The 26,936-nt window shown below is 31.3% G+C and overlaps 3 protein-coding genes across 3 annotated transcripts in view; 2 read left to right on the top strand and 1 right to left on the bottom strand.

Moving 5' to 3' along the window:
- The window catches only part of LOC106774355 (probable copper-transporting ATPase HMA5), a 7,367-nt gene extending 4,887 nt beyond the window's left edge, over nucleotides 1-2,480 (bottom strand). Inside the window, exons 1-3 of the mRNA XM_014661325.2 lie at nucleotides 2,056-2,480; nucleotides 916-1,661; nucleotides 303-774 (exon numbers count right to left, since the gene is read on the bottom strand). Coding sequence (XP_014516811.1) covers nucleotides 303-774; nucleotides 916-1,661; nucleotides 2,056-2,277 — 1,440 coding nt within the window. The 5' untranslated portion in view covers nucleotides 2,278-2,480. The remainder of the gene's footprint in view (nucleotides 1-302; nucleotides 775-915; nucleotides 1,662-2,055) is intronic.
- Nucleotides 2,481-10,745: 8,265 nt separating this feature from the next.
- On the top strand, nucleotides 10,746-14,531 carry LOC106772998 (FK506-binding protein 2). Its single transcript, XM_014659657.2, has 6 exons — nucleotides 10,746-10,886; nucleotides 11,084-11,133; nucleotides 12,108-12,170; nucleotides 12,895-12,985; nucleotides 13,572-13,676; nucleotides 14,295-14,531. Exons 1-6 carry the CDS (start codon nucleotides 10,820-10,822, stop codon nucleotides 14,381-14,383), a joined length of 465 nt encoding a protein of 154 aa, XP_014515143.1. The 5' UTR covers nucleotides 10,746-10,819; the 3' UTR covers nucleotides 14,384-14,531.
- Nucleotides 14,532-21,392: 6,861 nt separating this feature from the next.
- Nucleotides 21,393-26,704, top strand: LOC106774298 (peptidyl-prolyl cis-trans isomerase FKBP62). The gene is made up of 13 exons (XM_014661245.2): nucleotides 21,393-21,764; nucleotides 22,920-23,006; nucleotides 23,342-23,602; nucleotides 23,696-23,770; nucleotides 23,851-23,931; nucleotides 24,064-24,258; nucleotides 24,359-24,451; nucleotides 24,534-24,709; nucleotides 24,926-25,048; nucleotides 25,130-25,276; nucleotides 25,362-25,489; nucleotides 25,781-25,901; nucleotides 26,521-26,704. The coding sequence occupies exons 1-13, from the start codon at nucleotides 21,566-21,568 to the stop codon at nucleotides 26,569-26,571; spliced, it is 1,737 nt and encodes a 578-aa protein (XP_014516731.1). The 5' UTR covers nucleotides 21,393-21,565; the 3' UTR covers nucleotides 26,572-26,704.
- Nucleotides 26,705-26,936: the final 232 nt, after the last annotated feature.

Raw genomic sequence — 26,936 nt, 5'->3', positions numbered from 1 at the left:
GGGGGGCGGGGGTGAAAGATAAGCTAAAAATTGAGCAATTTTTGGGGCAATTGGGCAACGACATTCACAGGACCTCAATGATCTGCAATGTTGTATCATTTATTTTCTTGTTTCTTTAGCAACTCTAATCTCTGTAATAAGGAGTTGGCCATACTTCTTTGAAAAATATACATAGCTTACTACTTCTCAGCCTTCGACATCAACACTCACCTTTATTACCTTAATTTATTGTAATGCATCTGCCGTCATAATCTGTCACATAAAAAACTACTAGCAATTGAGTCATAATATAAGAATAATACCTTGTCTCCTGGGCTTTTATCAACAGGTCTTGCCTCCCCAGTGATCATACTTTCATTTGCGTAGCTTTGCCCTTTTATAACAATTCCATCAACAGGAATTTTGGCCCCAGGAACAATCTTAATTATGTCATTTTTTTGTATAAGTTGAGTGTCAATTTCTGTCTCAGTGGTTATATTTCCATCAGTATCAATTGCTACTAAATAAGCTTTATCAGGAACAAGCTGAGTCAGCTTTCCTAAAGCATCCGATGTTTTCCCTTTAGCCACAATTTCCAAATACTTCCCTAATAGAATAAAGGATATCAACATAGAACTTGTCTCAAAGAAATCTTGTCCTTCAAATGTATCCGAAGTCAGTGCTTTTATTAAAATATATAGGGAGTAAAAATAAGCAGCATTTGTGCCAAGTGCAACAAGCACATCCATGTTAGCAGATTTTCGCTTCAGTGCGTGATATGATCCAACATAGAACCTGTTAGTAATAGGCACAGTAAATTACTATGAAAATCTCTAATTTCTTGAAAACAATACCATAAACTTGTATTTCGGTGAATAAAGAGAAACAGAAACAAAAAAAGAAACTAGGATAAATAGTTCTTCATGGTTATAATACCTTTTGCCAATTATGAACTGGACAGGCGTGCAAAGAATCCATCTTAAAAACAGCCCAAGAGTAAGCATGTTATGGACCCTGTAGTTTAACCAGTTTCCATAAGGAGGAAACATGGGAAACACCATGGCAAATAGAAAGACGGGAACAGAAAATAAGCAGCTGAACAAAAATTGGTCCCTATACATACGGATTTCGTTCACCTTATCCCGTCCTCTTTGCGTCGAAGGAGAGTATAAGGTTGCTTGATACTTCTTGGGGCCACAGCTAGCTTCCTGAACACAGTGAATGAGAGACCTTGGACCTGTAACATCCGGATCATAGCTAACTGTAACTTTATGTTCTGACAAATCCATCTCGACATGGTTCACCCCCGCAGCTAACTCAAGAGAAGACATTAATAAATTTACATCTTCTACGGAGTCCACACCTTCCAGCTTTAGAAACACTTTGTTCGCATCATTCCCAGAGCTAATAAGATCAGCTCCAAAACCTGTATCCTCTATGGCCTCAATTATCTTGTCAACATCGGTTAGATTAGGATCAAAGTGCACTTTTGCCTCCTCCAAAGCAAGACCAACTATTGCCTTTTTCACCCCTTCAACCATTTGAAGGGCGTTCTCAACAGACTCAGAGCAGCTTGTGCATGCCATTCCTTTAATCCGCACCCGGCACACTGCAATGTCCTGTTCATGAAGCTCACCAACTCCAAACCCACTCTCCTCTATGCCTTCTTTTATTTGTTTCACCTACAATATTTTTACATTAAAAAAAATATCACCAGCATTTGATTAGTATAAATATTATCACCAAAGATTTAACAACAAATTCATCTCGGAAAGTTATAACAAAAGCCAATTTAGCCACTAAAAGTTCTCACTTATACAAATTAGTCCTTCAAAGCCAATAACATGGACAAAACTTACATGGATTTCCTAGTGGGTGTTTTAGTGTTGTTCTCTTTCCCGATTAGAGTTTGACCTCAATAATAATTCAAGTTTATTTTGTCATTAAGTTATAATATAACAGAAAATCTGAACTTTTCACGTATTCAAAAACTAAATTAGAATTTTCACTCTTCTAGGACAAAACTGATCATTTACGATATAAAACAAAGCAGAAAAAGACCTAAGTCCGACTTACAGTAACCAACTTGGGATCAAACTTGACGGCAGCGCGGCCATCAAGCGGCGAAACGGCGACGCTTTTCACGCCGTTAAGACCCCCAACAACGGCCTCGACGGAATTTACGCACGAAGCACACTTGATGTCGCTCAGTTGAAACATGACTGTCCTAACGGCGGCGGCAGCCTCCGGAGGCTGCAACAACGGTACCTTGAGTTCGCCAATCCCGTTAGGTTCCATCGAAAGATACGACACTGAAAGAAACAGAATTCGGAAGAGGGAGGCCTTGGAGAAAAGAAAAGGGAGAAAAACTAGGGTTGGGAGAATCCAAGAATCTTTGGGAAAGATAAGGATAAAAGACGTGACGAGAGATGGAAGTAGTGAGTTGGAGTTGAGGTTTGGAAATTGGAATCCTCGCTCAGTGGTTTTGTTTCGAACTTTTGAATTTGTAACTGTCTCGTCGTTCCTTTCCCACCAAGTTTTGGTCTTTGCCATTTCTACCCTCGTTGAAATTAAAGATAACTACTTCATAATAACCTATGCATATTAATATTATATGTAGACTCCCTTTGAGAAATTTAAAAGGTTTTAAAATAAAAATTAATATATTAAATGAGAAGGGACTCAGTTACTCAAAGAGTAACTAAAAGGATTGATTTTTTGTTTTCTTTATTCTTTATTTTCTGTTAATTATTTATATTATTAATAAATATATATGTATTTCTCTTAGTAATTAATTAGATGTACTTTATTTATTTCTTTTAGAAGAAATAAAATTTTGTGTTAATGTGTGTCTACATTTATAACGGTCTCCCTCTTTCATATATATATATATATATATATATAATATTTGTTAAAAGTAGGAATGGAAAGTAAAGTATAAAATTACATTTCTCACCTCTCCTAATTAATATATATATTTTAAAAGAAAAAAAATAAAGATAACAGAAAAAAAAATAGAAAATGAATGAACAATTGATGGGTTTAGATGTTAACCTAACTTAGATTTTAAAGTTAAATATCTCAATGATTTTCACTTATTAATATGCATAATCTAATAAACATACGTTGAGTTGGTACAGAAATTAAATATGCTACACTCCAAAACTATAAGGTTTTTAATGAGAAAACATGAGTAACAACTTTTTTGTTTAAGCTTCCAAATTCCAAAGATAAACTACCATTTTATAACCATCAAAGTCTACATTATACCTTTACTAAGGGATCCAAGATCTAGTTTTGTTTTGAAAATAAATAAACAAATAAATAAAAAGACCCATTACAATTAGTATAAATAAAAATATCAGACATGATTTCCGGATTACGTTGTACATTACGCACACAACATGCATAATTTATTGTGATACATTACGCACACAACATGCATCATTTATTGTGATAGTCGTTCGGTCCTGACTTGAGTGTCGGAGTGTCTTTGATAGGATCTAAGGTCTAGCATAAACTTGTTTTGTTTTGAAAATAAATAAATAAATAAAAAGACTCATTACAACTAGTATAAATAAAAGTATCAGATATGATTTCTGGATCACGTTGTACATCACGCAAACAACATGCATCATTTATTGTGATAGTCGTTCGGTCACTTTACTGACTTGAGTGTCGGAGTGTCTTTGATAGGTCGTCCGGCTCGAAGGAGGAGGAGGGAGAACTAACAATACAGCTTGGAGTTCGAAATCGAATAGGAAGCTCGTTCGACCTTCAACAACGCCCAATCTTCAAGATAACCAGAAGTTGAGTAAAGTTCGTCTAATCTTCAAAGTCCATTCGATCTCAGACAACATGGAATGCTTCGAGTAAAAGATTTCAACTCTCCTATCGAAACACATTATTTTTAATATACATGAATTATTTTTTAATCTTTAGTTATATAGTTATCATAAAAATTGAGAGAAAAACAATAATTTCACTATCAAGTAAGAAATTCACGATAAATATATTTAAGCAAATAAATTGTTTTTTCAACTAAGATAAGTGAGAATATTTAATCAAATAAAGTTTTAGACATAAACTTGGAATTGTGAATTACAAAACTAAGTGAATGATTAATCTCTTATATTATCATTCACTTTTTTTATTATGAGAATAATCCCCTTTTCAACTCCATAACACTCATTCATCTTTATAACTCCACAATATATTTAAATTCATTAAAAACATCTTTTACCCATTAAAAATATATTGAATTATTTTAGTATATTTTGATCTCAACTCACTTTTACACATCTCTCTCATCTTAATTATTTATAAAGTTTTAGGAACAAATATATAAAAGATATAGGTAAAAAATTTGTATTCACATGAATACATGTTTAATATGATGGATTCACTTGCTACTTAAACAAAAATTTATGTTGTGAGGAGAATTCAAGTAATAAAAGTTAGTTTGTTTTTAATTGTGCCATTGGACTAGTGATAATAAGCTTAGTTTGTGATTTTTATGGATTGGGATATTATTTCTATAAAAATTTTAAAAATGTAAACATATCTAATATTTGAAAAATATAAAATATATGTATAATAAAAATAGGCCGAAAGGTTAATAAAAAGATATTATATGAGAATTTTCAAGTATTCATAATCGAACTTAGTAATAAATCAAGTTCCACTTTCACTCATGAAAAACGTTATCTTCACCATTTGATTTTAGTTTTAGGGCTAGACCAAACCAAGTCAACATTACCTATATTTGGAAGCTTTATGGAACTAATACCAATCATGGGATTTTGGTCCAATCTCTTTATTCCTTCAAGTTTGCCAAAAGCTATCTCTACAATTAGAAGCCACACAAACATATACCCTTCTAACATGATATTTATTCGAATAAAAGTCATGATTGGAATCTCAATTTGTCCACAATAAATAAAACAATAAAGTACTCGTCACCGATTTTATATGAGAAATTTGAAATAAAAAATAGCACACAAAATAAAGTTGAATTTTAGAGTTTAATATTAACATTATAAAATCACTTTCTTTATAAAGGAATGATTATTTTTTTTTATCTAATATGATCATTCTATCTGATAAAAGAGAAAATAATGTTAGCTTTATAAGATATTTTTGAAAATATTTATTGGAAAATATAAATTCAAGAAAATTAGTTTGAAGAGTTTGGTAATATAAAAAAGATTGAGGTGAATACAATTCTATCCAGTAGTATAAAACTAATAAAATAACATATTTATTAATAATATTTAAAATAAAAAATCTATAACCTAGAAAATTGTTATTATAGTTATTTTAATATAGGATCATAGTAACATGAGATACATAAATATAGTTCCAAAATAATTATAATACAATAAGACAGATAAGAAGAGTATTTCTTAAGATTATAAGAAAGAAAGAAAAACAACCTAACAATGAGACGACAACAATACACATCCCTCTTGAGATAGATAAACTCTTGTTTCCCATATGCTCACACTAGTAAAAGTGATCATTTAAAAAAAACAACACAAAAGAAAAGGTAAGGTAATGTACAAAAGAGTTGGTCTAATTTAATCATAAAATACCAATTTATAAATTAATCATGTATAATACACAAATTTTATGTTCACACAAATAATTGAACTAGACTCAATTGTCTGGATAGATGTCTTTGATATAGGATCAACAGTCCAATGACTAGGACCTCTTGCGACTCTCACCACATAATAGTTATTAGAATTTAGGATACCTCCTTTATGAACCTTCATATCTTTATGCATACGTTGACAAAATCATATAAAATTTATCCTTGAAATTCCTTCACCAATCATCACCATACATATCCATAATAATATTATCATCTCAATAAAACATTATAATATTTATAATCATAGATAAAGTCCATTTATGTCATCTCAAACAACTAAATAGGGAAACAAATTCGACATAAAATCTGACATTCAATGTCAAACCTTTCGTAAAAGGTGGAGCTCAACAACAGTTATGGCGCCTAACACCAAACCTTTAGCAATAGGTTATGCTCAACGCCTTTCTTCTCGCAAAAAGTCACGCTCAACGACACCCTTATGTCGCTCAGTGTCGTGGAACTAAAATTGCTCCAGACCTACACTGGAGAATGACATTCAATGATGCCTTACTACTGCTCAGCACCAAAGTATTCATATTTTTTTGGCTATCAATAGTACAAGAGTGGTGTTCAGTGGTACAAGAATGTCGCTCAACGGTGTAGAACAAAAATGCTCCTAAACCTGTACAATGAACTGACGGTCAACACCAAACTATCACTGTTCAATGTTATATAAGATATCAACAGACTAATTTATATAATTTGGGGAAAAAGGAACTTGATCTATTGGTCAAATTAGTATTCTCTTCTTAGTGCCTTGGTCAAAAACAACTTTTAGTGTTATGACACATACGAACTTGCTTAATTAATCAAATCCTAAATTCCTTAATCAACACAAACTCAACCAAGACAAAAATATGGTTGAAACTCAACTTATACAAACATAGAAACTAATTGGTCCAAATTGAAAAGCTTGCCTCAAGGATCAATCATACTATCTCAGTTTTTCAATCAGATGAACAGAAAGGAAGAACCTTTAGAGAGAAGTAAGAGAACTCTAGAAAAATGGTTTCTAGAGAGATTGTGTGTTTGAAAAATAATAAAACTTCTTCATAACAAAACTATTTATATTAATTAACATATTTTATTATTAAAATAATTGAGTTTCACTATTTTTAAACCACTATCACTTCTAAAATGTCATTTTCTTAGTCTTTACTATAATCATTAAATTATTTCAATAACAAAAAAGGTTGAAAACAAAATTGTAAAGTAAAATGAAGTAGTTTATCATTATCAAATGATCAAAACTCTCTGTTAATAAAGTTGAAACTTCATCTTTTCTTTTTTTTTTCTTATTATTTAGATAGGAAGATAGAAATATAGTTTAATTAACATTGCACATTATTAATTTTTTTATAAACTTATTTTGTAAAGAATGTTTATGTTTGCATGTCTAATAAGAAGATTTTCTAATTTTTTTATAAATATCAAATATCTCTTGAAAGACATGTTAAAGTTGTTATATTCCAATATACATGTTGACATGTCTTATATTAGTTCTAGAAAGACTACTTGTCATGTACAATTTTATGCTTTCCTCTAATTTGGTCTGTTAGACCTATATTTGATAAGTTATAGCTAACTAACAGGACATTGCATAAAAAAGATATATGCATTTAATGTTGAATAAAGCACATTTAATGCATCACTACATGGGTGCTTGGACAAACATAAGTTTGATGGTGAAAACCTGAAGTGAAGTTTCTCCATGTATAGAGACTTTCTTCTCAACTCTATATATAAAACACTCCTATAAGTTTAACCATGCAAAACAAGCGATAAAAAGTGTGTAAACACTATTAATTTTGTTGTTCAATTTTTTATGCCCTAAGGTTCATAAAATCATTATTTGTTTTCATTTAACACACTACAAAAGTGTTTTAAGCTTCTATTTATGAAAATATATTATTCTTTATCTAATAAGAAAAATTGTGCGATCTTTTTAGTCACCGTTTTCTTTGTAAGATCTCTTACTTAAGAGTGATTGTGTTATAAAGAATATTCAAGTCTTAACTATGAGTGATTATGTTCCAAATAATTCTTAAGTTGTTTAGACAAAAGTGATTGCATTCAAAAAATACTATAATTTTTTAACCGTGACTGGTTGAGTATTCAAATAACACTCGAGTTATCTAGCTAAATGAATAAGTTCCAAACAATAATTGTTATAACTTTGCGACATTCATTTTCTTAGTGGAATTATACCAAGTTGATCAAGAATTGGAGGAATCGTTATAAAAAATTACATCATAAATCCTTTCTTTTCTTGAAGGTTGTTTAAATTGAATGTTATTAAATATGCCTAGAAAAAAGAACGAGAGCTATTTAAAAGCTAAGATTATCGTCTACTAAGTTCACAACTTGCATTTATCACCACTCTATTAGGCACAACTTTGAAAAAAAAATGAAATGTTTTTTATACACAACCAAACCCTCTCTTCTCGTGTATCTGACATGTTTTTTTTTTATAGATTGCTCAGCCAAAAAAAATATCCTTTCATGAATTAGAAATGTTAGGTTGAAGAATATTCTTATTTCATGGTTGACGAACAAACCAAGGTACCTTTTAAGAAACATCATTCTCCTGAGAAAATTGAGTTACTTAAATTGGTGCATTAAGATGTTTATGATCCATTAAAGATAAAATCCATTAGTGTTTTGTTTATGATGATTGTTTCATAAATTTATGGGTTTGTGCTTCGAAGCCAAAAGACTAATTGTTGGAAAGTTCGAACAATTTCATGCTTTGATTGAGAGGTGGTATTGCAAGAAGTTTAAGTGCATTTATACTAGTAAAAGTAATGAGTATTATAGATTCTTTGACGTTTTTTATACGCAACGCAATATTTCACATGAGAAGACTTCTCCTAAGACTCTTTATTTGAATGGTTTAGTGGAGAGGATAAATAAGGCATTGATTGAGAAAGTGAAGTTGCTCACTAAAACTAAGTTGCCAAAGTATTTTTGGGACGTGACATTGTACAATGCAATGCATGTTATAATCTTAGTCTAGTTGTTGCCTTGAATAATGAGGTTCTAAACAAAATTTGATTTGGCAAGAATGTCAAGTATGAATAATTGATAGTCTAACTTATATGCATTTTTGCACGTTTTAAAGGGTGCGAGATCTAAGTTGGATGCAACGTTAAGACAATGTGTTTTCATTAGCTATGATGATGAATTTGGTTACATGTTTTATGATCATGTTTAGAAAAAAAAAACTTGTGAGAAGTTATTTTGTGAAATTCGTGAAAGAAAATGAAGCCATTGATGTTGAACCAATTCAACAACCTATCTATAATCTAAATATTGATACTTGAATGACAAGAATCATGATTATGGAGATGAGGTAGACATTCATATTGATGACGAAGATGAGGAATATGAAATGCCACACTATAAAATTCAAGAAAAACCAAGGATAAACGAACAAGGTTAGTGGTAGAGAAAAGTAACAAAATTTATCATAGAGAAAATTCTAATTGTGTAATATAAAGATAATAAATAAAATTATACAATAATACATGTGCAAAAACATAAAAATTAAGGATAACAAAGTGGGTAATAATTCGCAGGCTAGCCTGTTAGGCCACCAACATGGGACAAGTCGAGTTGAAGAGTGTTGCTCCCTCCACCACCACCCTTTGCTCCCTCCACCTCCCCATTTCTGTTTTACCCTTCCACCTTTCGATTCCTATTTTATCATAAGAACCGTGTCTCATTCCCATGGTGTTAGCTTTATCTAGACAACCAAAATCTTCTTTGACTAGAGTTCCCATCTTCTTCTCTTCATCCCTATATGAGCGAAAAAACAGAGACCGAAAGAACTCACGATCTATTGATGATTTATTCATCATCACAAAATCTTTTTGATTGTAACCAAAATAACAGGAAATGGCCATGATGGCATTAATTCCAGCTGGGAGTTGACGGAAATGAAGATGCTCCATAACTATTGTTGTGACCAATGGCTTTGGGGGATAATATAAAACATAGGCTAAGGTGTCCATCCGAAAATGGTAGTTGGTAACATATATTCCCATTTCTTTCTTTCCCATTGTAGACTGATATGTATTACGTGAGGACTGACTGTGATCAGAAAATGGTATGACGGATGCACATACACCCAAAATCAGTGATGGATGGATTTCACAATGAGTATACGTATCAGAATATACTTCTTCTGAATTGATCCTAGCTTATACAAGATCATTAATTGTGATGAAAATCATTGTAGTCTCTTCTTCTTCCGTGTCAATATATTTTATATAGCCCTTGGCACATTCCGTCAATGAATGTGTGATGTCTATTTCAAGGCTAATTTTATCATTAAAAATTTTGTAGGGAGGTGGAGAGAGAAGAGCTGGTGGCAGAGAGAGCAACACTCAGAATTGAAATATTTAACCTATTAGTCCATTTTGGCTTGACTTACTTAATTCACCAAATTGATAAACCGAAAACAGATAAACTCAATCACTATTATTTTTTAATTAAAAAATTAAAATATAAATAATTTAAAAGAATAATCTTTTTACTTTTTTAAGGATGGAGATATACATTAATATTATAACTTAAATTATTAACACCTTCAAATTAAAATCCAATTATTAGTTATAATAGAGTAATTTAATGTCTATAATATTTTAACTTATCTAATTAAAAACAATTAATCAATTAAAAGTGTAAAAAATGTTTATATTATAAATATAATTTTAATATTTATTTATATATATATAAACACAATTAAATTTTTTTAAAAATAAACAAAGTTAAAAAGAATTAAAAAATTTTAAAAATATCTACCACCGACCCTTTGACAAGCCAAGTCACCATCCCTAATTAAAATAAACATTGCTATAATAAAAAAAATGAAACTTTAAAGTGCTTAAAAATAAAATTCTTATAATAGATTTTAACAAAAAAGAAATTACAGTGCTACAATAATACATTTTTCTTATACAGAGAATCCCAATTATAAGATACTAATATAAAGCATTTTGATTATTGAGTTCACCCGAGTCCGTGTCACGCGGGTTAATTCCCCTAACCCGAAAGTTTCCACAGTTCTCACTTGTCCTATTATTACAGTCTTATATAACACCAAACACCCACTCACTCTGTCTACCATTCAGAGAGAAACAAAATCAGCGACTGACTTAGCAAAGGAAAAAAATAAGAAAAATGAGTTTCCCTTCTTCCATGAACGCCGTTACCCTTCTTCTCTTCTTCCTTTTCGTTTCCGCATTAGGTATGAAATTCTGCTCTTACTCTTCTTCGTCCTCCCACGCTCAAAGCTCCATCTCCTCTTTCTCTCCTTTTTCTCTTCCTTCCGCAATTGCTTAGATCTCGCCAATGTTCCGCTTCAGTTCATCAATTCTTATGGTTTCTCGTTGTCACTGATAATTTCTTTATCGTTCTGACTTCTCTTTTTTATTTGTGGTTAAGTTTGTGCCAAGAAGACGGGTGATGTGACGGAGTTGCAGATAGGCGTTAAGGTAGCCTTTAAAATGTTACTCTGGTTAAGATCCATGGCATTTTTTTATAGTTTAGCCTAGAGATTTTGAATAATTTGTACGGAAAAGGAGTTTGCGTGTTTTTATTTATTTTTAGTTAGAATTCGTTGTTTTGGTTTGTTTTAGACTTGATAAATTTGATTATAATGGATTTGATGGGTGTATTCGCGGGTGAGTGTGACAACATTGAATGATCGGTAGTTTTGTAGGAAATGGAACTGACGAGTGCTGTTTCCTTGGCTTAGCTGCAAAGTGAAAGGGTATTTTTTTTTTTTTTGTATAAAAAATGTTAGTATTTGGTGATTTTATGGCATCAGGGGTGCTTGAACATTTATGTAGTGTTTTGTGTAACTTGATGTTATGTGTGTTCAAGTGCCGGGAAAAGCCTTGTACGCGGGTTTGAAATATTTAATGTTATTGTTTTGAGCATTTGGAATGGCTAAAGAAATAGATTATCTTTTAGGCTATTAGGTAAAATAGTACTTATTTTGTTCACAAGAAAAAGAAAATTGTTGTGGTATGCTCGGCGGTTTGTGAGTTGGTGATTTAAAATAAAGTATGAATAATGATTGGAATCTGGCTATGGCTTTGAATGAGGTAGTGGTGTAGTGTGATAGGGGACAGTGCCGCCCTTGCAAAGGCGGACATTTCAAGGGCTTTACACATATATGTTGTCTGCTGCTTGTTGACAAGTTCATTGTGGTAGATAGCATAGACAAATTGTTGGTAACTGGTTAGGATGGAAATGAAAATTTCTGGTAATTTAATGTGGAGGTAGAAAACAGGGAATACGTAATGGTTTCCCCTGTGAATGATGCAAAAAATTTTATTCCCAAAGATACTGAAGCTGTTGCTTGTCAATATCTGTTAGCAAGGTTATTTTGATTGTACATTCAATGAAACCGAGTTTATGCCAGCTTCTTTGCATACTACTGATGTCCTACCTCTTTTTGCAGCATAAACCAGCAAAATGTGAAGTTCAGGCACACAAAGGTGATAAAGTCAAAGTACACTACCGGGTAAGTAATTTCTGAAGTTTGTGTCGTGAGGCTGGAGAATGGTGCAGTTTAGTGAAACCTTTTTATGTAAAATGTTTGTTGAAAGAGAAAAGGCTCCAGTGTCTTTGATGAAGTTACATATAATAAATCTGAACAATAAGTATTTGATGCATAATATTCACTCACCATTCATCAATAAAATTAACTCTAATTGAATGTATTATATTACGTATAATGAACAATTCATAGTACTATAATATCTGTTAGGCGATTGTAGTTTCCCTTTCATGTTGAACTAGCCTTATTCTGGTTTTCAACAGGGATGGATAATATTACCTTATTGTTAATTTCATAAATTGTTTTTTGTGCACTTTCCATGTCATTTGCTAGAAGTATTTTTGATCTATCTTGGTGGTTTATTTTGTTAATTCATAATCTGAACCTCGCCTTTTAATCTGGGCAATAATCTGACTACCATTGAAAGAAAATGAGTGTGGGGTAAAGCATCAGTGACATAATCACAACTGGAAATCACCTAGATCAATTTCGATGGTGTCCTATTTGCGTATCGTTGCTTTTGTTTATATGGAGTTTTTATTTTAGGTGATCGACAGGATACACCACAGGAAAGCATTTTAAGCTACATATTCTCTAACTAATTATTGTTTTCAAATCTCATTTCATTTGTTAATGTGATGAGGTATCAATGCATTCTCTTAGTTTTGTTGATCCTTGCATGTTCCAGGGAAAACTCACTGATGGAACTGTTTTCGATTCTAGCTTCGAAAGAAAAAATCCCATTGAATTCGAGCTTGGTGCTGGTCAAGTGATCAAAGGTATGTTGTGCAGAAACAATTTAAGGTTTTTGAATTTCTAGTTTCATTACCAATAAAAGTGGTTATCGACTAGCTACTGGGCTTGTTTTCATATTTACTGAAAGTGGAAGTTATTGAGTAGATAAAATAAAGGAGAGAAAGAAAAGATGCGGCAAACTGTAAAGAAATTGTATGCCAGATGACATTTGTGCAATGTAATGAGTACTGGAAGTTGGAAATAGAGGAGAACCTTTGTACAATCAATTATTGACGATTGACTGTATAACACTGGATTTGGACGTTTATGAGGCATGCAATATGCAAAATGTCACATTGTAGTATTATTGTTTCCCTTATCTTCTTCATGTCCTCCCCCTTCTCTTTTTAGTGTCTTCTGTTATCAGCATTACCATAAAAATGTAATTATGAGCTATAATTTGTACTGATATAGTTTCGAATTTGTGTCTTTTATTACTTAATTTATATGCATCGGTGTATTTACGTAATCATACTTGTTTGCATCGCAATTTTATTACGAATTACTGGTTTATGATTGATGGGAAATCTTTCAAGATAGAGGATTCCATGTCACTTCGTCTCTCTGCAGGGTGGGACCAGGGATTATTGGGAATGTGTCTTGGTGAGAAGAGGAAGCTGAAAATACCATCAAGACTGGGCTATGGAGATCAGGGTTCCCAACCCTCTATTCCAGGTAATTTATCATGTTGACAATGATAGTAATGCTCTATACTCAGCATTCATTTCTGGTTAGTAAAAATCATGTTTGACAGCTAGATATATATTTGATCAGATTAATCCCCCGGTGTACTTTAATAGTTCTGATTCTTTTCCTTTAAAGATATAGGGACGTTAGGTATCAGATAAAATTTTTCATACTTGGAATTATAATTTTTGAGAATTATGATTATTGGAGTGATTAGATTTTATTTGGTTAGTAAAAAAGTATTATACAAGTTTTTTTATAGATCAAAGAGTTGATTATCCTAAAATTTTAATCTATTAACATGTTAAATTATTTAAAAAAAGGAAATTGTATTTTTATCATTCAAGTTTTTATTTTAATTTGGCATATTTTAGATTCTCATCTCTCATAGAAATAAACTTCTTAAAGAAACCTGCGAAAAAATTATTTCCTAAAAACGTTGTTTCCTTTTACTTTTTAAGTTAAATCAAACTAAAGAAACATTGTTTTTCGTTTACAGATTCTTGGCAACGCTTCTCTTTCTATGTTGATGTGTGTGTTTTATCATATTTTAATTACATTGCCTTACGAGTTTAGTTATGATACATCATGAGTTATAACTCGCAGGTGGTGCAACACTGATATTTGACACTGAGCTGGTGGGAGTGAACGGTGTAAGTTTGGATGAAGAGGATAAGACGGGCTCTGAACTGTAGACAAATAGAAAGAAATGGAATGTTGAGACTGTTTGCTATCTTAGCTTATTTTTGTTCTTCAATAATTATTATTTTTGTTCTATAATGATTTTATGACCCGAGGTTTCACTGTTTAATTCTGAGCTTAATTTAGAAAGATTTAGACTCCTTTCCCGTCTTTTATATTCATCTCACCCTACTTTTTAAAAAATTGCTTTGTTATGGAAAATTAAAATATAATTATTCATTGTTTATATGTCTTAATTATTTATTATGAATAAGAAATTATTAAATTTTTATTAGTAACATCTAAACGGACTTATGCAACAATTAACAATTTTGAAAACAATAACAAATATAATGTTTAATTTCTGAAATAATAATAATTATGAAATTATTAGAAAAATAACACGTGTTAAAAACATTCAAGTTAATACGGTTTGTTTAGAGTTAACATGATATTTGATTAGAAAAAAAAAAATTAGTTGTATGCAATGTTATATTTGTTTTTGTTAGATTATTTTGTTGGATAGTGGAAGACAATTATTTTATAATTTTGATCGTAAAAAAAGTAAGAAGAAAGATAAGAATATAAATTAAAATAAAAAAACATAAAATTTGAACTATAACATTATTATAATAGAGAAAAAAATTATTTATGAGACAATGTGTATTTAAGATGTTCTTTTTTATCTTCTAGGTTTTATTTGAGAATTGGTGTTGTCTTTATTTTTTTTTTTCTAATGATAATTATTGGATCTTTGTGAGAATATTATGGGTCGTTAATACTGCATAATTAATGTGAAATTGTATACAAATGAAAGTATTAATTTCAAAGTCTTAACATATTTGGTGCATAAAAAAATGTCTAGTTGAGAAGGATAAATATTGTATATGTAGAAAATTTGTTGGTACAAAAATTGGAAAGAGATGTGGTGATGCGTGTATTATTGAGATGAAATCATTCAGAGAAACTAGACTGTCTATATTAAATAATATTGTCTATATTAAACAATATTCAATGAAATATTGTTTATGGAAAGTAACATTTAAATGATTGAATATACTAAAATATAACATTAAATGATGTAATATTGTCAAAATAATCAAATACTAAAACATTAGAATGTATGGAGTAATTTAAGTTATTCTAAAAAAATAGCATTTGAAACGTAAGACATACGTCTAGTCAAATCATAGTGTCTAAACGATAAATTTGCTCATATATAAATGGTGTAACATTACATAGACATCTTTATCAAACAAGCATCCAGAAAACATGTCACATAATTAAATGATGTTGTCATATGCAAGAGCTCCTCGAATATGTAACTTGTTTGTAAATCATCAACTGTTAAAACAATTAATATTTTACGAAAATGTGCCTGTTTTATTCCGAAGCAATTAATATTTTTTGCGCAGGAAATTTCAACATCAAGTTTTATTCCAAATCTCTGCACGAAAATCAAAAAGATGTTGAAAGATAAGAAAATATTCATTGGATGTTTTCTTAGTACTTTTAATTCAGAAAGATTGTAGAAGCTATTGGTGTGAAATAACACTATCACTTTACAACATAGATACGAGTATGATCAAGCTACCTAAAAAGACTAATAAGACTATATGGAAATCACTCTATGTCCAATGGTCATCTTTTGTTAAAGTCTATATAAAGATGTATTGCAGAAGAGAAGAAGACAATGGAAGAGTGCACAAGTTAGAGCAAGAGAGAATGTGAAGAATAAGAGAGATTAACAAAACTAAAGAAAAGAAAATGAAAGAAAAAAAGAGTTATCATTGCATAGTTACCTTGTTGCTCTATCTTCGAGATCATAATGTCAAAAGCTTCCATTCAAAGAATAACACAAGAGAGATATCATTGAATATCTACTCCAAAGGCCTATCTTCAAGCTCATAACGTCTAACACTCATACGAAAAAGATGAAAATAGAAAAGAGAAAAGAAGAGAGAGAGATCATGCATGAGTAAGATCATTAAACATTAGCTCTACTCTACCTCAAAGCTTATATCGTCTAATGTTATTCAATTTAAGAGAAAGAACTTCATAAGTTCACATATTGTATTGTATTGATCCTCTCATTGAGAGTAACTCAGATATGTATTTGTAACTTTAAATGTGTATGTAGGTGGTTTGTTGTATTATTGAAAGAAATGGAAAATGTTAGATAAATAAAAATGAATTATGAAAAATTGTTAGGAAGTCAACTTACAACCCTAAAGAGACCTAAGTCTAACTCACAAAAGGGATTAACAACATTCCTTATCCAAAACTTTAAGACAATGAGTTTATGGGTCTTCATACTAATATGGTACTCAATTTCTCATATCTACCTAATGTGGGACTTGGACTCATACTTAAAATCTGAACATATAACATTGAAAATCATTTTAGTTCCTTTTAAGCACATAATGATATATTTACATGTTTATACAAAACAAATGTATTTTTGCACTAGTGTTTTCTGATTTTACAAATCACAGTGGAATGGATGAAGAAATAAAACTCAAAGTTAGTGAAGATACATTGAGGAGGAGTTCGTTTCGGAGTAAGATATTCTTTCGATGTCATCCACCCAACAAATTCACTTATTTAGTTAGTAATGTCAAAATATTCAATTTGAAATTTTAAAAGAAATGTGTTTCAATACAAAATATGTTACTTATATTGTGATAAAGAAATCACATTAACCAAAATTATACATTTGTAGCCATCAAATCTAAACACATGTATAAAATTTCTACTAAGATGAATCATGTATTCATCATCCTAAATGGTTGCAAATAGTTCAATAATATGTTTGACACAATTGTACATGTTACTTGTCTTTATATTGTTAACAATGTTCAAGACACCTCCCCTTGGAACATGTATTTATAATCTCAACCCATGCATTGATGATTTCAATTATTTCAAACTAATAGTACACGTTGATAGGACATTTTTACTCGAAAATATCATAACAATTTTGTTAAATATAATTGGTTTAGATGAAAATCGAAACACATTTCCTTTAGCTTTTAAAATTAGTAAAAGTGAAATCAAGTAAGTTATAATATGATTCTTTCAATTGTTGCGAGCATACGTAACATCTAAACCAAATGTATGTATGATAACTTACAGAGGAACAATCTTATTGTTATCATCAGAATCTCCAAAGTTGGTTTGGAAACGAGATGATATTGTCTCAGCATTCATATTGCATCAATTGTAAGGGCCTGAAACAGTTAGGCACATAGACTAAGGGTACCTTAGCCTTAGAAGGGACTTTTCAGAAATCCAAGTTCATTACACAGTTTTCCTTTTTCTCTCTAAAAAAAACAAAAACCCTTTTTCCCTAAAAGGTTCTCTGCCTTCTCTCTAGAATTCTCACTCACTGAACCATGCAATCCTTAAATTGAAGGTACTCCTGCGTTCGCAACGTGAAGGGCTTCCTCTTTCACCGGTTATTTTCTCTGTTTCATTCCGGTAAGAAATTTTCCTATTTCCTCCACTGATTTTGGCACTTAGGGTTTGGGGGTTCTACTGATTTCAAGCAGTTAAAACTGTCCTTTTCTAATTCCTCTTAGGTTCTAACTCTAAGAACTATTTCTACCGCTGAAATGGTGGTTATAGGTGCTGTCGTGTTCGATCTGTGTAAGGCTCTGTTAGGCATCTCCAATTAGCTGTGTTTGAGGAAAAACCGGAGCTAACTATATAAATATTTTGTTGTTTTGATTAATTCCTGAATTTATGAGAAAATATGTTGAATTGCATTTGTACACTGGTTAACTCTGTTTTAATGCTCTATGCATGTTAAATTTAACTGTGATATATTGTTTGATATTTAATTGTCTCTGTTTTAAGTATTTGGTCCTTGGAATGTTCTGAACCTTTGGTTCATTCTCTATGTTTGATTGTGATGGTTATAATTCGCCTAGAATTGTGTTGCTGAACTGAATTTCATTGAATTGATGATCCTGGGAATGATTCCTATTTGTATATTGATTATGATGTGCTCTGAAGGAATTTGATGAATCTGGTTGCTGGAATAAGTTGGGGGTGATACTGATTTGATGGGAAATATGGGTTGAGTGTAGCCTCAGCTTTTGTAAGAGGGATGTATAACTTTGGGAATTAGGGAACTAAAAAAAATAATAGCATAGTTGATTAAATCAAATAAAAATACTTGGAACTTGTTGGGAACCTTCTCTGTTGGTAGGATAGAGAGAACCTAAAAACCAGAGCCGCACAACCCTGATCATAGAGCAGCCCTGGCGTGGTCCAGTCAGTTGTGACTAGTCATATGTGTTGGTTTCGAAGGTGAGTCTGATGCGTTAGACATCTGTTCTCTCTCCGGTGACCAATTGGGGTACGAGAAGGATTGGGAAAAATATAGAGTTCTTAGGCTAGTTATATAACCAGCAAGGAAATTGGGTAGTGAGATGAGATTANGAACAAGTATCTTGTGGTAATGAAAAATNTAACAGAGCAACTCATTTTTACTCTAGGAACAAGTTAAAATGAACAAATTAGTTTAAATAGACATGTATATATAATTTAGTTAATGTATGTAACATATATATATATATATATATATATATATATATATATATATAATCCATGATTTTTATCTTTTGATATATATTACTGTTTGGTAATAACATGACAATATCGTCTATTTGAGATTATTGGAAGTGGTTGTGAAGCATGCTCTGTTATATATGATTTGATATTTAAGGCTTAAATATATGGTTTGATTATAATTCAAAGGTGTGTAAATTGGGAAAGACTGAAACATGATTTCATGGTTGCTTATGGTAGTTTCAAATTTAGAATCTCTCGGTGAGATCTTTAGTGTCTTAAAATGAAAGTAGGGGCTCAGCCTTGGGAGTCATTCTGACGCTTCAATGGTCAATCATACTCACTTAAAGAGGTTGAACCATGTGGTGAGAAGTAGCAGGAGGTCCTTAGTCTTGGGGGCTCCCAGTATGCCTCAAGGCCCGGAACGAACCAACCTCGTGAGTGTGGCAGGGTGGGGAACCCAAGTTTCATAAGTCACCACGGGTGCAAGACTCGCCATAGCCCGACTCTCATTTTAAAGTCCGGACGAGTCAAGTCTAGAACTTCACATGTTTAGGTTGTATGTTATAAATCTGCTTTGTTTTCTATTCATTTTCATATGATCACATGAGAAATCTATTGTATGTTTCTTATTTATATAATTAGCTCACCCTTGCTTGCTTGTGTTTGTATCATGTTGTATGTGTTTTCTTTTGCGATGATCATCCACTTGGACGGGAGCAGATGGCGAGGAGGATAATCTGGAAACAACTCTCGATAGGGAAGACAATGTTGTTGCCTAGTTTTCTAGGCTTTAATTCTCTTGTCCTAGGATATTTTGAAGAAACTTTATTATGTTCTAAGTTTTTAAATTCTCTGTAATTTCTAGAGAGAAACTCTAGTACTCTAGTTTTCAATTCCACACTATTCTAAGGATGAATGTAATTCTAATTACTCTTGACTGCTTTCCTATATTATGCATGATGACATCCTGATTATGTATGTCTTTCTATATAATTGGGATGTCATATCAATCATAAAAATAAAATATAATTATGAGTTGAAGAAATAACTAATAAATATGGGTATATTTATTCCTTAACTTCCATTGCATAATATTGAATCAGTCACAATTTATTTATGTAATTTTATTTATTACATTGCCATAGATTATGAAATGAAACAACCCACTTTTCAAGCTAAATAAATATTGAGATTAGAATTCTCATAAGCAGTTTCCTATATAAGATAAGATAAAGATGATGATATTTTAACAATATTATTTGACAACTTTTTTTTATAATGAGACACATGTTATTATTTTATTAATTTATTTGAATTTATATTTAAAAAAATATTTAAAATAAATCTATTATAAATGCATTGTCAGAAAATTATTAAAAATTATTATTAAAAGAACATTTTACTAAGATAAAATACCAAGATAAAATACCATTACAAAAGTTGACTTAAACATGAAGGGACACATATACCTATGACAACAAATCTAGTCAAGTGGGTGAACTTTATTTTAAAGAGAACATAATCCTTATCCATTTGTGTTCTTGTTAAGACAACCTTTTAAAAAACAAAATCATAATTTGTTGAATGAAGAAACAAGATATAACACATGTTACGAGGAGTTTATCAATATCTTGAAAAACATTATTGATTTATTAAAAAGAAAGTGAATAATTCGTCATTTGTCATGCTCAAATATATAATCGATAAAATGCAGAATTATATGTTTATAAGATACTCACTCCCCAACTTAGACATCGACTTATATCATACACAACTAAATGAAATGATTGATAATGTGTTTGTTAAAATTTGTATATTGATGTAGTTTACACCCTTCATAATATTTATAAGAGTTATGAGATACAATTTTATTTAGTTTAAAATAAAAATTATTTATATATTTATATAAAATTAATTTCGGTATATAAAAAATTAGACAAACTCATGAAATAAATTAACCAATTCTAATAACTTGACTCTTTCTCATATTAAGTTTGATGACTTAACTTTTAATATATATCATTTATTCTTATAAGTATAAATTATAATGCAATGTAAAATATTTATCTTATAAAAAGAATACAATAATGTGACATACTCAAATGAACCTATATCTATAATTAATTATTACTATATGGATTGACCTAATAATAATAATTTATATTTCTTAATGAAATAGTGTATATATAGATTGATTATTGACTTATGGATGCAAGAATTTTAACGGTGATAACCATTTACAGCTAAAACTAATAATAAAATATCATTAAGATTATTTGAAAATAGAATGTTAAATATATTTAAAAATATACTTTTAAATTCTTAAATAAAGCACATTCAAGAATATTTAGTTAGAAAAAACTGTATGAAAAAAAAAATACACACCTATATTTAAAAAGTAATATTAGTTAGCTAAATCTGGAACCATCCGAACCCTGAATTCTCGAAACTACCCACACACTCTGAAACGCTCGCTGTAGAACTCTCTGGAACCTCTTCTCTTCTCACTTCCTTTTAAACCCTCTTTCCACTTTGCCCTTTCGGTATTCGTTTCTTTGTTTCTCTCTTAACAGCAAACAACACAAGCCTTCTTTCTTCCGTTCTCCGCAATTTAACACATGGACGAGGATTTCGACATGCCGCCGGCGGATTCCATGAACGACGATTTCGACTTCGCCGGCGCCGACGGCGGGGACATTGACCCTCCCGTCCTCAAGGTTGGTGAGGAGAAAGAAATCGGAACACAGGGCTTGAAGAAGAAACTCCTCAAGGAAGGTGAAGGATGGAACACTCCTGAAGTTGGTGACGAGGTTCAAGGTACCACTCGTTCCCTATTTTTTTTTTTCTGAACTGGATATTTCTTTTTCAGAAATTAATTAACGTTTGCGAGACACTGTTAATGTACATTTTATATTGGGCGTGTCACCTCTCTTAATTCAAACAAATCTTATTCTTTTTTATTTTCACGTTGTTTAAATTAGCTTCTAAGTGTTTTATAATAAACTTCTCCTAATTACTTCTAGAAAGGAAGATAAATGCTGGAGATCTCATGCTCTCTCTCATTCACACACACACATATGTATATATGTATATGTGTGTGTGTGTGTGTGTATATATATATATATATATATATATATATATATATATATATATATATATATATATATATATATATATATATATNATATATATATATATATATATATATATATATATATATATATGTCTGTGTGTGTTGGTCTTGTTTGGATTTTGTGAGGTTGAGATAGGAGTAAATTATTTATTTTTGAACAGTTGTTTCTAGAAAGGAAAAAGAAGGAAAAAATAGGTGATTTGACACTCTTCGTTCGAAAAAAAATTAGCTTATGATCAAGTTAAAGAAATGTAGAGAAGTTACATGTAAGAACTTCTACATATTAGCTTTAGCTTTCCTTATTCATAAGGATGTTTTAACTCGTAAGAGAAGTTTGTCCAATGACGTGCCTGATTCTCTTTTGTTGCGTTTTCATTTCTTTAGCATTTACATTTCGTTATTTTTTCAGTTACTTTTCTCTGATTAGCTTGAGAAAAACACGCGGCTACACAATTTTAATTGTCTGTTGTGGTTTTGTTTTGTTTTGCATGATCTCTAATTTCATTTTCATATATTCTACATTTCCATTTGCATTTGTTGCATTTCCATTTCTATATTTGTTACATCCCTGTATTCTGATTGAGAAATGGTAGTCGTTTAATGGTTTATTATGGGTAGAATTTTATGTTGTAAGCTATTTAATGAATTTTAATCACAATTGTGACTTTTAGTTAATTTTGTTTTAAAGTAAAGACTATGAAAGAGTGACTTAATTATCTAAAAGATTGTGTTAGAGAATGTGTAACTTGGCACTTTTTTTGCCTAGCTTGTTTGAGTTTCTTGTTTTTGTTTTTTTTTTTTAATTTCTTAATGATTTATTGGATTTTAATTTTTTGTAGTTCACTACACTGGGACGTTGCTTGATGGCACTAAGTTTGATTCTAGCAGAGATAGGGGAACTCCTTTCAGTTTCACGCTTGGACAAGGTGAGTTTCTTTATTATTTGAGAGCTGTGGGATGCTGTGGTTTAATGCGTTGGAAGTTGGAAGAGTGTGTCTGTTTGATTTGTTATGGAGTGGGGACTTAGCTATTAGCATTTCAGTGTGTTTTAGCAGTTTAAATGAGGCTGTTGTTGTGATGATAAATTGGGAAATTATTGAATGCATAATCATGATTTGATGGTATCAATGATTATTAATAAGAGAGTTGAATGACCACTGTATGTTTGTTTACACTTTATTTTTTGAAACAAGATATTTTGTTTTTATCGGAAATTTGGAAAACACTATGTTTTGATGTATCTGGTGCCTCGGAAATTCAGGGCAAGTTATTAAAGGATGGGATCAAGGTATTGCAACGATGAAAAAAGGTGAGAATGCCCTTTTTACCATCCCAGCCGAGCTAGCGTATGGTGAATCTGGTTCTCCTCCAACTATTCCCCCCAATGCAACTCTTCAGTTTGACGTGGAGCTGTTGTCCTGGACTAGTGTTAAGGACATATGTAAGGATGGAGGTTTATTTAAGAAGATAGTTACTGAGGGGGAAAAATGGGAGAACCCCAAGGATCTTGATGAAGTTTTAGGTATGAAGTATGAAATATTGTTAAATATTTAGTTTTTCTATTTTGGTATTATTCAAGTTTAACTTAACTATGAATGCATTCTTGCTGTTGCAGTGAATTACGAAGCACGTCTTGAAGATGGGACTTTAATAGCAAAATCTGATGGAGTGGAGTTCACAGTCAAAGATGGTCAGCGCATACTAATTTTTTCACGCTCTTGTTAAATTCTGCTTTTCTGTGATCGTACATTAATGTTTACTCAATTACAGGTTATTTTTGTCCTGCTTTGTCAAAGGCTGTTAAAACCATGAAGAAGGGAGAGAAAGTGATTTTGACTGTGAAGCCACAATGTAAGTTGTCTGCTAAGTTTTGATACCTACTGGAAAACCTTTTCTGCTTTTATCTTTTACTGAAATGGAGATACATATAATTATTCATCTACCTTTTTAGTTGGAACTTTTATGCATTTATCTATTTTGTAGATGGATTTGGTGAGAAGGGTAAGCCAGCACATGGTGATGAAGGTGCAGTTCCTCCAAATGCATCATTGGAGATTTCTCTTGAGTTAGTTTCTTGGAAGACTGTGTCAGAGGTAACTGATGACAAGAAGGTCATTAAGAAGATCATCAAAGAAGGGGAAGGATATGAGCGTCCAAATGAAGGGGCAGTTGTGAAATGTAAATGCTTGTAATTCTTAATCTGGATGATAAATTTTTAATTGTTCATGGGTTAGAACATGGTTTCTGATGTTTCCTTACCACTTTTTGCTTCTTGTAGTGAAAGTAATTGGTAAGCTGCAAGATGGTACCTTGTTTTTGAAGAAGGGTCATGATAGCGAAGGGGAGCTGTTTGAATTCAAAACTGATGAGGGTAACTCAAAATGTCTCAATGTTTCTCTCCTTCACACCAGGTTATTCATAATGCTAACAAATGTGTGTAATGGGTTGAGCAGAACAAGTAATTGATGGGCTTGACAGAGCTGTGTTGACTATGAAGAAGGGTGAGGTGGCATTGTTAACTATTGCGCCTGAGTATGGTTTTGGCTCATCAGAGTCTAAACAGGAACTTGCTGTGGTTCCTGCTAACTCCACTTTGTATTATGAGGTTGAGCTAGTATCGTTTGAGAAGGTAAGTTAATAAACAATCAATGGTTTGCAACCCTTCATTGTTCTTGTGCTTCAATTTTACGTGCTTTTTTTTTTGCCTGCTTTTGTTCCTATATATTAATTAATTGCATTCTGTTTCGTGTACTTAACTGAATTATCATGATCAATCTGAGTGTTGAAGTCTAAGTCCGATAAAGTTCTCTACCGAATAATAGTTAATATTGTTGTCTCCTTCCAGGAAAAGGAGTCATGGGACATGAACACACCAGAGAAGATTGAAGCTGCTGGCAAGAAGAAAGAAGAAGGGAATGCATTATTTAAAGCTGGTAAATATGCAAGAGCTTCTAAAAGATATGAAAAGGTAATCGAAGATAAATTAAATACCTGTTCATTCATTCTCCTCCATTCCAATGCGTCTTCTGAGGCATTCTTACTGTCACAGGCTGTAAAGTTCATAGAATACGATACATCCTTCAGTGAAGAGGAGAAGAAGAGCTCCAAGACCTTGAAGGTCGCCTGTAATCTAAACAACGCAGCATGCAAGTTGAAGCTAAAAGATTATAAACAAACAGAGAAATTGTGCACAAAGGTGTGACTACAGTTGCTGTATTCCCATCTGATAATTATGGTAAAATTTACAAAGGTGAAAACTGATTTTTGATTTGGACCCGCAGGTACTGGAACTTGAGAGCACTAACGTGAAGGCTCTCTATAGAAGGGCCCAGGCATACATCCACTTGGCTGATTTAGATTTGGCTGAATTTGATATTAAGAAAGCTCTTGAGCTTGACCCTGACAACAGGTAGATAATTTGATGAATTTAATTGAATAAACTGATTGGATTGATTAGAAGTTGCTGTATTGAACTTGAATTTTACTAGATCATATTTATTAGAGTGATGGATATTTTATAGTATACGATGCTTTAGTCATTTTATTTGAATCACTTTTGTTGGCTATGATAGGACGATTGTTTGTGAATGCGTTTATAACTTCGAATATAATCTCTTTGTATATTGAATGATTTATCACTTTTTATTTCGAGTGGTTTTTTTGTAAAGGCACTTACATTTGCTGTTGATTTATAAACCAGGGAAGTCAAGCTTGAGTACAGGACCCTGAAGGAAAAGATGAAGGAATACAACAAAAAAGAAGCAAAATTTTATGGAAATATTTTCAACAAACTGCATAAGCTAGATACTTTGGACAATAACGTGAGTATTCCGCACTCTTGTTTCTCTTATATGTGTGTCTAACATATATGTATGCACACATCTCCGAGTTTTCCATTTCCGACCTTCACATTCTAATGTTTGAATTTGAATCTCTCTCCGAGCTTTATAGTTTCATACTTCAAACCAAAAAGAATTTGTCAATTTTTCGACTCAATATTCTGAAGTTTAAAGGGTCCTGTTAAATACTCTTAAAAATGCAAAAGATAGGTTCTAATTGTGTAAAAGAAAAGTTACGTGTCACAATTTATTGAATAAAATGCTCGTGTTGTTTTATGTTCTTTACTATGTGTATAAAAAAAAGACGTTTACCTATTTAATAGATGATTTTGTTAGCCGGATTAACCTCTAGACTGTGCATGTTAGAATATAATTATATTATCGTCCAACCACATAAATAATTATGTGCTAGAATAAACACATACCGAGTCTCTTGTTTGTGAGTGTTACTAAAGTTAACTTAATTAGAAAATAATATATATTTAGTAGTAGTAACTTGGTTCCAGGTTTGTGATTAGTGGGATAAAGTTTGAGGTGTGGTTTTTAGTTTTGAACGGAGTGTTTTCTAATATACCGTATTTGTTGAATGTTTGTGATACAGAAAACAGAGTTGAAGGATGCCCAACCCATGAATGTCGACAGCAAGGCATAAACACCATGGAAATTCATCTAATTTCTAGGGTCTGCTTTCTTATTATTATATGTGGACATTTGGAAATTATGATGGATTATGAAATGTGATTCCGGACAAATTTTGTTTAATAATGTTTCTTTTGAGTCATAAATCTCTTTTATGCAAATAATTAAATATTTTAATTTTTTTAGACTAAAATGTCTAAATTTTAATTTAAATCAATGTCCTATTTAACAAAAAGTGTAGAACAAAATAAACATTTTTATAGTTAATTTTGAAATGGTTTATTTAAAACTGAACATTTAAATTAAAATGTGTATATTTTTTCACTGAGTTTACCAGTTTAATTTCCTGTAAATAATTACTTGTTAAAACTAAACAAC

Source organism: Vigna radiata, chromosome 9 (assembly GCF_000741045.1).
Source record: "Vigna radiata var. radiata cultivar VC1973A chromosome 9, Vradiata_ver6, whole genome shotgun sequence".
Lineage (NCBI taxonomy): Eukaryota > Viridiplantae > Streptophyta > Magnoliopsida > Fabales > Fabaceae > Vigna > Vigna radiata.
The sequence above is the reverse complement of the archived record's forward strand: the minus strand, read 5'-3'. Positions and strand labels throughout refer to the sequence as shown.